The 15,709-nt window shown below is 46.8% G+C and overlaps 1 protein-coding gene across 1 annotated transcript; it reads left to right on the forward strand.

The window, feature by feature from the left end:
• Nucleotides 1-1,726: 1,726 nt before the first annotated feature.
• Nucleotides 1,727-3,349, forward strand: LOC142584382 (uncharacterized). The gene is made up of 2 exons (XM_075694530.1): nt 1,727-2,298; nt 3,013-3,349. The coding sequence occupies exons 1-2, from the start codon at nt 1,805-1,807 to the stop codon at nt 3,272-3,274; spliced, it is 756 nt and encodes a 251-aa protein (XP_075550645.1). The 5' UTR covers nt 1,727-1,804; the 3' UTR covers nt 3,275-3,349.
• Nucleotides 3,350-15,709: the final 12,360 nt, after the last annotated feature.

The following is a 15,709-nucleotide window of genomic DNA, read 5'->3' on the forward strand; positions in this document are numbered from 1 at the left end:
AGATGCAGGCCTAATAGATGCCGTGGACTCATTCATTCAGGCCGAGAAGATGTGCGCATAAGGCCGCTGGAGAAATAGTTCGTCCTTGAGCCTCGACCGCACTCAAACTCGCGCACGCGGCTGAGGACAACAGGGCTGACGTCACTGGCAGGGTTTCTAGCAGTCGCGAACCTCAACCTCACCACGCGAGGTTGAGGTGAAGTTGGGGGTGGAGGCCCCGCCTTCGCGAGGTCAGGGCCCCATGAGGTTGCCTATCTTCGCCTGTCATATTGCCCCACTCGGCGTATCTCATGCCATGTAGTTCTTGGTGCTTGCCGTAGAGTTTCCTAGAGGAAACTGTGGTGTTAATGTCTACGGGAGCTGCAAGCAGGATAGTTCACTCAGCATGGGAATGTTGGTTAGCAGTACATGGATTTGCCTTCGTCCTTATGGATTTAAATTGCTTCGTGACTTAGCAAAGTGATCATTTTTAAGAAAGTACTGCATTTTAAATAATGAAGTAAACATTATTAAAATTGTCCAACGGCAGGATTCGCACACAGGACCTCAAGCACAGAAGGCCGACAACTGAAACCATTATGCTACGGACGCACGTACAAAAGGAACCGCTGAAATTAGCTGGGATTCTGCGCGCTCGTCGAGTCGTATTACCTCCTGCATTAAAAAAAGTATTAATTGCTTTAAAATTTAGGTCAATTTAGGCCCAGATAATGGGAAATAAACAAATCCACAAGAGCGTCTGAAGCCCTAAGCATGAGTATCAGACAAAGACATCTACTACCCATCATCCTCATGGTGGCTCAACGATCGCAGCGCCAGAGTTCCCTCTAGCAATTCTAGGGACTGAGAGAGTGTGAGAGAGGAGGAAGGCACGGCAGGCAGGTTAACCATAGCTTGTCCAGTTTGCTAACCTACACGTGGGAGGAGATCGGGGAGTGAAAGAAATAGAGAGGCGAAGACACGCGTCATTGTAGGAAATTATATGGTGCTTGCGGCGTGTTTGTGAATCGAGGACAGCGACGCCAGACTTGGCCAAGCTCGTCGCCATAATCACCATCATACTCCCATGCCTTATAATGTATATCAACCGTAGGTTCCAAGCAAAACATCGACTTGTGCTTTCCAGTTCCCCATTTATTTTATCGCTTGCGTTTTTACGAGTCCTGAAAGCTTACTTGCAGCTGCCACTTCCATGCAACATCGCCGTCACTCATATTCATTTCGCATCAGTGTTTAAACGCTGAATGCGCAATGCAACTTATCTCTCTTGTCTCGTCGTCGTATAACCTGCAAAACAGTTATTCCACAAGCTATTCCATTCTTCTTTTTATCGCGAGCCCCTACATGCTTATTGCGGCGCACAGGTCATGTCAAGAAAATTGCCCGTCCACGTGCCCGTACGGCAACTTTTTCAGCGTCATTCTTATGCCGAGCTGCGAAGTACCTGAACGGCCTTCCCCATCACATCACCGCCATCACCTGCTCAGCAGCGTTTTTAAAATCTGTAACTGCTCGTGAAATTCTCATGTAACTGTGCGTGAAATTCTGCGGTGCTGAAAAAGATATTTCAGACCCACGCCTTATGTACTGTCGTCTTCTCGGTCGTCTTTTGGCTAATAAACTGAATAATCCATCCGATCCTCGGTACATTCCCCCTTAGAGGGTAGGAGCCACAGATTTCGTGGCTAAAAAAAAAAAAGAAAACAGCAACGACCAAGTGCGCGCGCGGGCTTCACTGAACGCGAGAAGCGGCGGCACTGAAAACCTAGGCTCTCAAAAAACAAGGCGTCCAGGTGAAACATGCATGCCTTTCCTCTGTGAGTGCGTGCGAACACCGCGCAGCCGCCGGGCTTGTGCCGCCCCAGCCGTCGCCGCCATGCTGGCCATGCTGAGTCATGTACCGCCTCCCGTCGAGATCCTGCAGTCGGACCTGCCCTGGTACCAGCGCTTCTGCGCCTGCCGACGTCAGCGAGAGAGCGGCTCGCTGCTCAACGAGGCGCTGGCCAAGCGGGCCGCGGCCGGAGAAGCGGGCAGCAGCACGCTGGACCGCCTCAAGACCATCAGGTACATCGAACGCTACCCCTGCGTCGTCGGAGACGAGCGCAACCTGAGGGTTTGCCTGGAGAACCTGAGCAACGCGCTGGGCGCCAGCAGCCCGGAGGTGGTGGTCGCGTCGGCCGACGCCCTCGCCTCGGTCCTGGAGAAGCACGGCTCCAAGATGACCACGGCCATGGTGGAGAGCGTGTTGAGGACGTCGTTCGACCAGCTTCTCTCGGCGCGCATCAAGGTTCGAAACAGGTCGGTCCTTCTGAATGGCCGCGGTCGATGCAGGGCGCGAGGGGCGTGCTCCTGTTCTAGCGTATACCGAGGAGGGAATACTATACTTCGGGGAAATTGGCCATCTTGCGCGAAGATTTATAGCGTGCTTGAGAAGCGGCAATCCGGTTGTCCCTGAATCCGCCGTTACGTGGAGGGATTTTAACAGACGCATTGGTCGCGCTCTCGCAAGAAACGGAATGTCTGCCAGTTTCCCTTTCATGAGTAGGCGATCTGACATTCCAGCGAAAGAAAATACTACGACCCTCACGACCATCTTGTGAATATCACCTTACGTCCCGTACAGGATCTACCTCTTTACTGCCGTTCACTGACTGTATAGTTGTGCACGCAAGAGTCGCGAGGGGGTGGGATGTGTGAACGCGATCGAGCTTGTTTATTACCCTTGAGCGTTGTTCGGCTAAGTAGCGTCAACACTTATCGTAAACAAACAAAAAATTTCTTTTTTTTTTTTCGCGGTTAACGTTCGGAGTGTGCTCCGAACGTTCGTATGCCAACGTTTGGATAGTCCAATTCAAAGGACTGTTAAGGGACTTAATAGTATTAAGGGCAATTCAAGGGACTAGTATAGACCCTTGAATATTGCGTTTAGTTTTATTGAATTGGAGCCCTCGAGAGACGGTAACGACGTTTCAGACGCTGTGGGTCGTTTTGCCGTGGTGGCCTCGAACACAGGTTCGTCGACGTCATCGTGCTTCTGCTGAAGCAGCATCCGGGCCACGCCTCCAGCAACCTGCTCTACCTGGCGCAGCATTGCGACGAGCTGCAGACGGTGTGCGCCATGGAAGCCTTCTGTCGCGTCATCCAGACGCGCTACCTTAAGCTCCTCCCGCTCAAGTGCATCTTTCACTACTTCTCCATTCACATTGACAGCAGCGACCCAAGCGTTCGTTCGTACGCGACGAAAGGCGTGACGCTGATGGATTTTTACTTTTGAGCGAGGCTGCTGTAAGGGTTTGCATTAAACGAATCGTTGTGCCCCGCTTCACGTCGCAAAAAAAGCTGCAGTGCACATTGGCACGTACAGTGCTCCGCGATTGAAACGCGATACTCAGACAGCATGTCGGCCGGCGCTTTTTGCGTCACCGGTGATCGCTGAGGAGGCCGCATGCAGTTACGATGCATCAAAAAACTACCGGCCGCCATGTTGTCCGAGTATCGTGTTTCAATCGCTGAGCACTGTACCCTGCTAATTGAGCGGCTAGGACATATATGCCTGCGTTTAATGCTTAATCTTTTATCAAGCCAGTTGAGGAACACCATTGCATCCCTTAAGCGCCTGTCTAACCCCAAGTCCTGCCTTTAGATGAGACAGCGACTGACGCAGCGCAACATTTCACTTGGCACTAATCCTCGCTAACTTCCGAGACGAGGGGCAATGGGAGAATCCTTCGTCACCATTGCAGTTATTTCAACCATTTGATATACATATTTTGTTTCCAGGAATGCTTTTCTAGAGATCTATATTAGTCCTTTCTTTAACGTGGCACAATTGGCTGCGAAATCGAGCAGTGTCGCCAGCTGGCGTACACTGGCTGAACCTTGCATAGTGTGTCACGCCATCCAACATCTTAAAGGTGCGCCCGTGTAATCTCGGAGGCCATAATTGTGGACTGCGCAGCTTGTCGTCTGCTAGGCACCTGTGTTTACACGTGCTTGCACGGCAAGTGCATGCTTTAAAGTCTGTTTGTTTCGTGGCTGTAACGCAGTCGTAAATGCTGTTCTTCGCTTTCTTACGATGTAGAGGAGCATTTCAGCTTGTGCGTTCGTCTTTGAAGCTGTAGTAAGATCAGCGACCACCCGTGTCTCGCGCGTGCATGTGGGGATGGTCGCACGCTCCGTTCGCCACAACCATTTCAATTTGTGTTGTTGATCTGTGCTTCGACTACGAAAACGCTTGACCTCGCTTAAAAGATAAATAAAAATTAGGCGATGGCAGCGAAACGTGAATACCGTGCTTTAGCGACGTCTTGTCACGATGTGTCGATCATTCCGCAATCTTTCGGACACGATGAAACATGAATAAGGTGGCGTGACGACCCCCTATCCGCAGCAGAAAAAAAAACGAATCTAAGCAAATTGATATATCATGTCGCGCGATACACTTGGTCTTTACGAGTATAATTGCGTGATTGTCGCTTAGTGGTTACGCGACCAGCTTTTGCTGCACCTGAGATGATCTTTGGTTTTGAAGCTGCTGCACAGAAAATACATTTTGCCTCGCAGGTAAATTGCGATGCTTTCGAGCTTTCATTCTCTGGTACAAAAGGAAAGCTAAAATATAGTATTGTATAAGGAGAATGTGCGACACGGCAGTCTCCAGACGCAAGACGTCATAAGACTGATCTGAAAGGTGGCTAATACAGTTTCCTTTCGCTCTTTAGTGTGACGTTGTCAGCTTGAAGAAAGGCAGCGGTCGTTATTAGCATAAGTGAAGAAAACGAATGATTTTACCCCTTAAAGTTATTGTAATTATTTGGAACGTTGTCCGGCCCTTGACTGTACAAGGGCAGCTTCGTGCTTGATTGACAGGTTTTAATGTGATGAGCATTCTTGGGATACTTCACGCGATTCCCGGTACGTGTTCTGGCCTCTAACCGTTTTTCTTCCACGCCGACTTGGTCCACAGCGTGTACATGTCACTGGATATGCGCCGTTCTTCAGTGAACCTATTTAACGTCACCTTGAGTCAGGGCTGGTACGCGCAACTGGGTATGTATACCGGACTTCAATGACAAAAAAAAAGAAACCATTTAAAGCTTTTCCGGTGCTGGGAGGAATCGAACCTACGTCACACATATTCAGGCGCATGCCACGCGCGAACTTTGCGGCGGCACCGCTAGATGGCGCAACGTGTGCTGAGTGAAGCGCGATAGAGGAGCGCGGCTGCAGTACACGCCTCATACAAGACACGTCTCGGCGCTGGCCATGCGGCTCGTCGCTGTACTTTGCTTCAATGCTAATCGCATTAACGTCGACTGTCATCCTGATATGGTTTCTGCCGGATTTTTGTTACTTTGCGGTAGGCTTCAATATAACTGTGTTTGAAGCAACCTGGCGATTTTACTGGCTCACAGTGGTGCAGCTTGTTAAGTGAATTATAGTATCTGGCTACATTTCACAGTGGTTAAAGAAGATAGAGGGGAGAGATAGACAGGAAAGAGTGTGGAGTGGTGAAATCACGCTGATATGCTGTTGTATTTTGGTTATATATTTATTAAAAACACTTCGTGCTTCTTGGCCAATACGCCGATGTGGCTATAAGCCATTTTTCAGAAAATATCAGTGTTCATCACCTTGGTACTGTACCTTCACTGTACTGGTGTGCAGGCTTCTTTTGTAACCAGTGCAAGGATAGCAGGGAATGGGGCAATATTTCAGTTGGGCAACAATATTAAGAGTAGGCGGAACACAAGCCGAATATACGTAGAAGAAGCACTAAAGAAGTGCCGAGACATAACCTGCATTGTAGGAGTGCCCTTCTCCCTTTCCATGGCCAATTGCGCTTCTTTCATGTAAATAAGAATGTCCTGCGCATGTAATGCGAAAGTGTGTCACTGGGGGCAATATATGCTCAATTTAACGCAGTCGGCGCTCTTCATTACAAGAAAATCGGGCCATATCGCTCGCAGCGAGGTGGCGCTGCGTACATTTCAATGCTTGCCGCAAACCGCCTAGCCACACTAACGCAGCGACGGTGCTGCCACCTGCCGCTCGATCTTGCGGCGAATGCACCAGCGTTTTTGTGTCACTTTATTTTACCAGTGATTTCTTTATTAATATTAGTTTTGAGCTGCCCAATCACCGTTGCTTTGGCGCTCTATATGGCCATACATAGACAACATCTGTGCCAATAACTCCATAGATCATCATCTTTGTATTCCTGCCTTCTGAGAAAGGTGGGGTTCGGTATTTTATTACCATTACGCGAGATTTTTATTCTTCTGATTTCATGCAGAGGGCAAACAACGCAAGCGGTAAAGTAGTAGTCGCCTGAATATAGCCCTGATCCAGAAATGTGTGCAGGCTCTTTCTTTCGCTTCATCAGCAAGCGAACCGGTCATGTGACTACGCAGCTTGCTTTGGTAAAGCGCAGAGCTAAGGAGGTGTGCCACATGGCTGAGGGCACCTCTTTCAATAGATTGGAACGTACCTGCGAAAGTCGACTATTGCAGGAGCGGAGCAATTTAACATCCTTGATCAAAATTAACCGGCACCAGCTTGACCGAAATCTTAGCACCGGTAGTCGCCACTCCATCTGGCCCCTACTGAACACATGGACGGACGGCGCTTTTCCATAAAGCCACCCTCGTCGTTGGATATAGCTTGAACGGCAGGATTTTACCTTTTAGACTTTATCTGCAGCCGTTTAAATTTTCAGACACACATACTAGTCATTTTGTTCTTTAAGCCACAGATGTGCTGGAATCAATTGGTTGAGGAAGGTTTGTCCGCCATCGCTGAACAGGAAACGGTGAACTAGAAAATATGATCATACGTACGCAAGACTGATGACTGGCTTCAGGTTCTTTGGCTTCAGTGCTGTCGGTTACCATCTCTGGCCAAGATACATGTTGCTCATGGCCGAGGTGGCACGGAGCTACATGGTTTAATGATATCTGAGCTTGACGTTGAGCAAGAGTTGGCTTGCTAGCTATCGCTCACTCACCGACCGGTCAAGGACATCTTCCGCTTCAAATGGTGTAAGTCGCGCGCAATTCCGCAGGCACAGTGACACACGGACGAGTGATTCGTCCCCTTGTTTTCACCATCTCACACATCTTTATTTGTACCAGCAGATCGTTACACATAAGTTACAACAGTGCTGGCCGCGCAGCACCGCTGCTTGCCAGACCGTCAGAGACCCGCATGCCGTGAGGAAGAGAGCGGGCTTGCTGGACGGAAGCGAATATGCACCGAAAGTTTGGCCCCCTCCTGTCGCGCCCGACATTCCAAACACATGTCAACACTGCCACAAATGCCGCTCGTCTATCACGAACCCACCTTGCCAAGCCCGCTTCGTTGACTTCAAGTTTCAAAGTTTAACACATTTCTACGAACCCCCTGCCCCATTCCTTGATAACGTCTTTGGGGGCGAGTAATGCTGTAGAAGAGTCAAAGTAACTTTCACCACTCTAGCCGTGAAGCAGACAAAGCCTCGAAAGTATATATGTTTGAGTGTACCTTTTCTTATCAACGTATATATCTAAACAACTGAGAATTCTAACAGTAACGACACTAAGCTTCACTAACATCAAGAAGGTCAGTTCATGTTTTCGCGCTTGTTCAACTACTCGAATCTTGCTAACGGATTTCTATTGGCAGCTGTGTGCCCTCCCGTACCCCCTTTCAAAAAAAATTTGAAAAGAAACACGATGTGCATTGAAATGAATCACTGCCTTTCATAGGTGACCGGCAAACTCATCTTGCTCGGTTATCAGGCATCATGACACTTGATTTGCGAAACTAGTCGGAAACACTTGCAAGGAAAAAAAATTAAAAAAGAAGCCTACGGAAGTACGAATTCTTGTCCTAAGGAGTCACTAACTCGCTGCTGTGATGTGATGCGACTTCTAGAGAAATAGTCATACGCAAATCGGCTCTGAGGAAAGATGCCGGCGGAATCAATGTCGGAGAGGAAATCGTGGGCTCTTTGGCCGTACGCATTCTCTCTCTCTCTAGCATGACTGCAACTTTTCGTAAGTCATATATAAGTCGTTTACAAACGTCTTCACGACGTTTAACAGTGGACGAATCGGGGGACGTCTCAGCCTCGAGCTCGCGTTTCGACAACGTGGACTTTTCTTCATCGTGGCAAATGTTCTTGTCGAAACAGTGGTAAGGTTTTATGGCATCGGCTTCACACTGGGAGGGTTCCTTGTGCACTTTTTCGCCGCTGTTGAATTCAGACCTCAATCTTCGTGCGAGTGCTCTGCGTTTTTTTCTTTTTCGTGCCGGCGGAGATTAGAGTCGCGAAAGCGACTTTCCCTCCACGACAGTGCCGTCTGTTTTGCGGATTCGTTTAGCAGTGCCTTCGTCTACGTTCACAGATCTATGGTCACCCTCAACCCGTAATGACTGTTCGTTCACCCGAAGGGGCCCCAAGTTCGGTCACGTTTCGCGCTATGAAGCAAGCAGCGCAGTTTCTGGTCGCACCGCAAACGTCGTCAAATTTTCTGCTTCCAGATGGTTCAATGTGTCGTGATGCATGACACTGAGGTATTTCGACTACAATTTAGTGATGGCAACTGAATGAGCCACCAGCACGGAAATTACAGGCAGTGCGTGGATTTCAATGAATATCGCCCTCTTTGGCTTAAAACGTGCCTTCGACTTGTTTTAGGGAAACCTTCTAGAAGCTATAATTTCTCCTCACAAAACTTTTATGCGGTGGTGCTTAAAGTTAATCTCCGAGTGCCACGACGAAACTGATTTGCAGGGCATCTCGCTTGCCTGTAAACGTAAATACTTACGATATAAAATATAATTAGCCACTTCGTATATTTCTTTCTAAACATAATCCATATTTCGCGATGCAGATGTTCGGACTTGTCTTCAACGTAAACGAGAAACGGTCCATTCGCAGCGAAGCCTGCCAATCCGTAGAAAAATCCACGTGCTCGTGATTTGCGAATTCGAATCTGAAACAAGCATCGTTTCCGTTGAACATTTAGTTTGATGTGGGTTTAGCAACTATGGCGTCATGAAAAAAATTTTGGCATTCATATTTATATTGTTGCGATAGGGATTTACTGCTCTCGATTCCCACTGCGCTTGAAGCGTTCCAAGCTGACTTTTCTGAATTTCTGTCTTCTTTAATTCTCTCTTGCTCATCCCATCCACCCGCCATGATTTAGGTAGCAAACCGGACAAAGTCTTGTTCACTTGTCTGCATCTCCATCTCTCCCCTCCCCCCTCTCTCAGCACTGGACGACCCTTTTGTAAGAAAGCGTGGAATCTATAGACTTTCTTACAAAAGTTGCCAGAAGGAAGTGCGGCTCTGCGATAGTTCAGATACCATGGAAATGATACGGCTAGTACACGGATTTGTCTAATCTTCGTGCTTGTCGCTTCAGACGTTCTTGCGATTTCGTTCACTGCGGTTTACCTGCCTTTATTGGCCCAAACTTTGAAGCAGTCCCATCTTTCTAAACGCCAGAGGCGATAAGGCTCTGCGCGCGTGCATAAGCACTGCAAATAGTTGTACTTTGCAACGCCACATTTTGTTACAACTGATCCATTTCCAAAATCACAAAAGCCGTTCGAAGAGAGAAGGACGAAGATTGGGCAAATGCAACGTGCTGACCATCTCATGTATTCATAGTTTATTTCACATCTTGGAGTATTTGTTTTCCTTTCTTTTTGCGTGTTATTTATTTATTAACCAACTTATTTTATTTTATTTATTGAGTCATATTACCACCCGATTCTTCGTGGCCTATCCCCCTCAGTGGGTTTGTGCCATTACATGAGGCTTCATCATCATCATCATCATCATCATCATCATCATCATCATCATCATCATCATCATCATCATCATCATCATCATCATCATCATCATTCCCATGCTGTCCGAACCACCGAGCTTGCAGCTTCCGTGGACCCTAGCACCAAAGCTTTGTCTAGTAATTTTTTGTGGGAAACTCCACGGTCAAATGCACCCGAGGGAGACGTGAAAACAATATGAGAGGAACTGTACCCGTCCACAAACTTTTTTTTTTACTCATGTACGTAATATTCCGCTCGGTTTCAAGCCAACCAGCTCACGCGGAAAACGATCTCTCCGAAAGTGATTCCGCCAGAAAGAGGGCCCCTTGCCGCTTCGGACTGCAGCATTTCCCCGCTCTCACGTCGGCGGTGCAACTGAACACACCTTATCTCACTGCGCTAATGGGCTAAGCAAATTCACATTGTAACCACTTCTACCAGCGAGGTTTCGTTTCAAATACCGTAAACTCGTATGCTGCACTCTAAACACAGTATTATTTACGTAAAGGAGCGGATTCTGGCTCTGGGCCGTCCGGATGGCTGAAGACGCCGCCAGAAAGCAAGGACTGGCCGCCGGTTCAGGGGTGGCGGGGACTGACCCCCGCCACCCCTGAACCCGATCAAGGACATAATAAAGTTTTATCTCTCTCTCTCTCGTGACTTAAAGGTAATCAGCACTACTTACCTTCAATAATAGTAACGTCCGCACAAATTTGGAAATTTTGGACCTTCATGTCAGGCCCCATCCCTGTAAATTTTACCAGCACAGATGCAAGTTTGCAACCTCGCAACATAGAGGCAACGTGGCACTATAGAACCCAACACCGAAGCTCGTGCGACTGTTATCATTCCATAAATTAAATAGCGCTGATTACTTCTAAATTCCGAAAATGTGCACCTGCAAGAAAGGTATTGTGTTTAAAATGAAACTGGCTTCACTAACGACACGAAGCTCAATTTACGTAGAAAATCAAGTAGAACCTAATTTGAACGTATTCAAGGAGCTGCGTCAGCGAGTCCCGTTATGCCACACATTGGCACGTCACAGCTTAAATGCGTCTCACGCGCCGTCTCTTAGAGTGAAAAATATATTGCATGACACTCAGCCCCGATTACAGCTGGGACTGACAGAAATGCCGCTGCGTGAGAATGTGTGATAACTTTCCTCATATCTGCACCTTGACAACGTTTCTGTGCCAGGCTTAAGTGGTGTAAATGTGTCTCTGTTGTTATCGGGAACCGCACAACGCCTTCAAACACTCGTTTTCGCATAATACAGGCGAAGGACGCGGGAAGATATCGCTGATCGCACGAATGAGCGGAATATTTTTTTTTATTATGAACTGCTAAAATGATCGCATAGTAACACTGGACGAGCACAAAAGAAAATATATGTACAAGAGATATTTACAATGCTGTCTTTTCAGCTTGGGAGAGGCTCACTTTTCGTGTCCGCTCGTTTCTAAAGGTGAACCAAAGCACTTCTTTCATGGGAATCAAATGGCTCAGGAAACGTCTCTTGATTCATGCGACCGATCAGGACGAAAGATAGCACTCTGCCCGAACCGAACCCTCTGCTAAGACGGGACGGCATCCATTTTGAATTTTGAGGAAAAGGCCAAATTAACCGTTAATTATTCTGAAGTCACAACTTGAGCTCGTCTAGATCGTATGCCTACAATGTTGTTAGCCTTGTGAACAGCGTTTCTTTCCTTTCTACATAGGATACAACTTCACCGTTACCATCAAATAGGTATTCGTTCTGCGTTCATTCTTTTCTACCTTCTCTTGTTCTATAAGGCACTAAACAGACTAAAAAAAAAAGAATTTAGTGCGGGATATGTTCAAGCTCGTCCTCTTAAGACCACCGATTGAAAGCATCCCGTGAAAAGACACGAAAAGATTGTAAAAAGCAGCCCAGCTGCCATTTGAAAAAGAAATTTCTGAACGCTGCGTACAAATTCGATCAGACATGGCATGAATTCAGGGTCTATCCTTCACGGCTTTCGCCCGGACCACTATACGAAGAAACATCAGAACATTCACTACTTTCTCGCAAGAAACGTGCAAAGTTTCTCTCAAACATCCGATTAACTTGGTATGCGACGACTTATACACGGCGACTCAAGTGATAATAAAGCTCACATAACAGGATAACAACTCAAGCACAACATAGCACGAACAGCCGCTGGTCGCGTCACAAACCATCTCACACACTTCGGAGCCCCACTTCAAGATGCCTGACCAATCCTGTACGCCAATCTATACACCAATCTACAAGCTGATACGTGTCTCAAGCCTGTACGCCTCTAGAGCTGCCGAGTGAACGGTTCATTTAAGCGCGGAACTAGAGGGGAAAGTGGAATGAGTTTGTTCGCAAGCTTTTACCCGGGAACACAGGAAGACGCCTTTCCGAATCTCACCATGAGCCAATGCTTGCTATAACCTGTAGTAAATGCGAGCTAGGTTGACCTGTAAAAGCCACTTCTAGAGGAACAGACGAAATTACCAGGGCCTATCACTTTCCTTAAAACGTTCAGCGCCGTTTGGTAATTGCTTCGCAATAACATCGACATAAATGTTTGTTCAAAACATGTGAGGATTTTATTATATTCTCCGCTTATTGCTGTGCGCATGTTCTTTAACAGCTTAAGCGGAATTGATAAACCCACTAGTTAACAACTCTGTTTCTATACAGGGTCTGAGTATGCACATGTGAGTTATCGTAACCATACAAAGCGCGTGCTCGCATTCGCTAGATTTTCTGACGGACAGAGAACGAATTTCACGTGCATTTTCTCTGACGTTTACGTAATTTAAATTTGGCTCCGTCCTTATACTAAAGACTAAATACATTTGACACTGTTGACAATAAAACTGAAATTTAGCAAGGGCTTCAGGCTAAGCACTGCTAGTGGTTTCATAGACATGAATGTTATTTATCGATCATTTCTGGCTTTTTACGTGTGACTCGACTTAAAGTTCCCCAGCAGTCAAAGACTGTGAAATTCGGTCCGCTTTTGAGGGTTCGCGAGTATGTAGGATATATATTGCCGTCACAGACCATCCACCTAACAAGTTGTCGCGACGCGATCATTTGGTACAATGCTTGCTGGTTTCACCAAGTAACCAATGGCTGTTAATTAGGAACTGTGCTGTGGTGTACCACACTTTTGCCTCTGAAGAACCACATAACAAAAGCCAGCAGTAAGTCAAGTGCCGGCACCGTTTACTCTGTTTATGATGCTTAAGAGGAACATTTCAACTCCGACGCGGCCTGTTCAAATACAGGTAAAACGCAAAAACGTTTTTCTGAAATAACCCCTGAACCGATTTTAATGAAATTTGTTGCATTTGAGAGAGAAAGTTAAATTATAGTGACTGTTGGAATCGGAATTTCGATTTAGGGCTTGAATATTGATAGAAAGATTTTTAAATATTCGCAAGTCTGAAAGAAAGTAGAAGCACGAAGTTTACAAATCAATAGCTCTGCGTCAAAAACAGACATCGCAGTTTTGTAAACGGCATCTGTTAGATCAATGAAAGTGGAAAAATTCGACATGTCATTTTATATTTCCCGTGAATTTCTTACGTTATGTACAAGAGTTCTGCAAAAGTGTATTTCCATACAAGTAATATTTTTAGATTCATGTGTAACGCATCAATTTTGTCCGCTTTGTATATACTATAAGATGTAATTCACATAATTGTGATACCATTTTTCATTGTTGAGTTACAGAGTTGTAAACTTGATAGTTTCGTTTCCTGAAAATTCCCGATTTTTACCAATTTTTAATAAAACATTGACGACCTAAATCGAAAATTCGAAGGCAACAGTCACTAGATTTTGGGTTTCTTCTTTTGAATGCAACAAACCTCGCCAAATTTGGTGCAGTTGTTGCCAAGAAAAGCGAATTCTCCTTCTACATGTATTTAGGTAGGAGCGCCCGAGCTAAAGCTTCCTCTCAAAATGCTTCGCGCTACCCTATTTGTGAACAAGCTCTGTTCCTCGTCACGTAAGCAACGAACCCTCACAGACTTTGAAAACGTTGTCCAGCGACCGAGGTGTAAATCCGTTCCTTAGCCAGGATGGTCTGCGGCTTGTGGCGTGAGTTATGCCCTGGCATCTCTCGTCTGCTCCTCCAAGGAAATGGCTTTACAGATCGCAACGGCACGCAAAAGTTCAAAGAGGCCTGAACTGGATCATGTCCGTTGCCGCCGCCGCCAGAGCCGCAGGGTCAAACTGCGGCAAGTCGGCGATCTGCAGCGTCCCGCCGGCACCGTCCATGAGGCTCACTTTCTCGCCCAACCGCACGGGTCCGATGCCGAACGCGGGCTGCTGGGCCGAACCGCCCAGAAGCAGACCCTCCTTCTGACCCTGGTGCCCGCCCCCGCCGCGACCAAAGTTCTGCACGCCCTGGAAAAGGTTCGCCGGAAATGCCGAGCCAGCGAAGTTGTTGCCGCCGCCGGCGTCTTTGGCCAACGCCGCCAACTTGTTCTGCAAAGGAAAGAAAGAAGCGAACGACAACGATAAGAGTGGCAGGATACATTGAAAGTGCTGCTCGAGCGGGCCATGACGCCCTCCGTCACATGGGCATTGCGATCGACTGCCGGTCTACCAAAGAACATTTTCCAAGCGTTCGGCTTCTGCGACAATGGCAGCTTGTTTGACACCTGCTTTGGTTTACACCCTGGTACGTGTGTAGCCAAGCTGTAGCTGCATTGAAAAGCCGAATCGAAGCCGGATGTACAGGGCAGTTACCGTGTGGTGACAGCAGGCAAAGCTCTGCAGACAAGCTGCCGCAGTTCCTGCGCAGTGCAGAGCTGCACGTGTTTCTTTAATGTTCTTTTCTCGTTGCGTCCTGCAGAAAATTCTTCCGAGTAAATTGTCAGTAGTAGTTACCGTGCGTTGCAGTGAACTGCAACGTGCGCAAGTGCTCGGCTCACATTCGTAGCTTATAGCGACGCTGGTATGCGAAGGAAGCTGACGTCCGCATTGTACAAAACTCTGACAGTGCGCTATTCCGCGAGGTACATTTGATGACGATTGCGGATGCCTGTGGACGCGCTAAGGAGACATTTGTGGCGCGACTAGGCAAGCAGATGCGATCTTTCTATGCCTAAGCATATGACACGCGACTCTCAGCCTGGACAACTAGGGCTGCAGACGTATCTGATATACTGCTGGGAATTATTTCCGTGCTAGGAGATGCCGACTTTCTGGCATGCTCATTGGGCACGCGGGTCCCATTGAAGCGTTCTTGGGAGCCCCTATCTAAATACATGGTAACGGAGACATGGTTTTCACTGTAACCACTGCACTGATGTTGATGAGATTTGTTGCATTTAATATTAAACGTTAATATCTATTCACTGTAGGAAGAGTATTCTTTTGTTTAAGTCATAAATGCTTTAACGAAAATTCTTGAAAATCGTAAAGTTTCTGAAACCTCGAGTATTAAGTATAAGCTCAGTGACTCCGCATTAAAGAAACTGACTCTGTAAACTGCACGTAATAATACGTCTAAAGCGCACAAAATTTATCTATTACACAAAGCTGTCAATTGTATCAGTTATTTGTGAGGAACACTATTGCGAAACCTTCGTAAACATTGTAACAACTTCACGTAAACTATACATTATTGTATCACATTCGTCCGCTTGAGATGCTCTAACAGATGCAATTTACAGGACTTCGATGTCTGCTTTTGGTGCAGATTTGTAAACTTGGTGCTTATATTTTTTTGAAACGCCTATTTTTTGGCAATTTGTGAAAAAAAAAATAAAGGTCGTAAATCATAATTTTGCTTCTTGGAATCGCTAGAATTTTACTTTCTATTTGAAATTCAACAAATTACATTCAGATCGGCCCTGTGGTTGTCTC

This window comes from Dermacentor variabilis, chromosome 6 (genome assembly GCF_050947875.1).
Source record: "Dermacentor variabilis isolate Ectoservices chromosome 6, ASM5094787v1, whole genome shotgun sequence".
NCBI lineage: Eukaryota > Metazoa > Arthropoda > Arachnida > Ixodida > Ixodidae > Dermacentor > Dermacentor variabilis.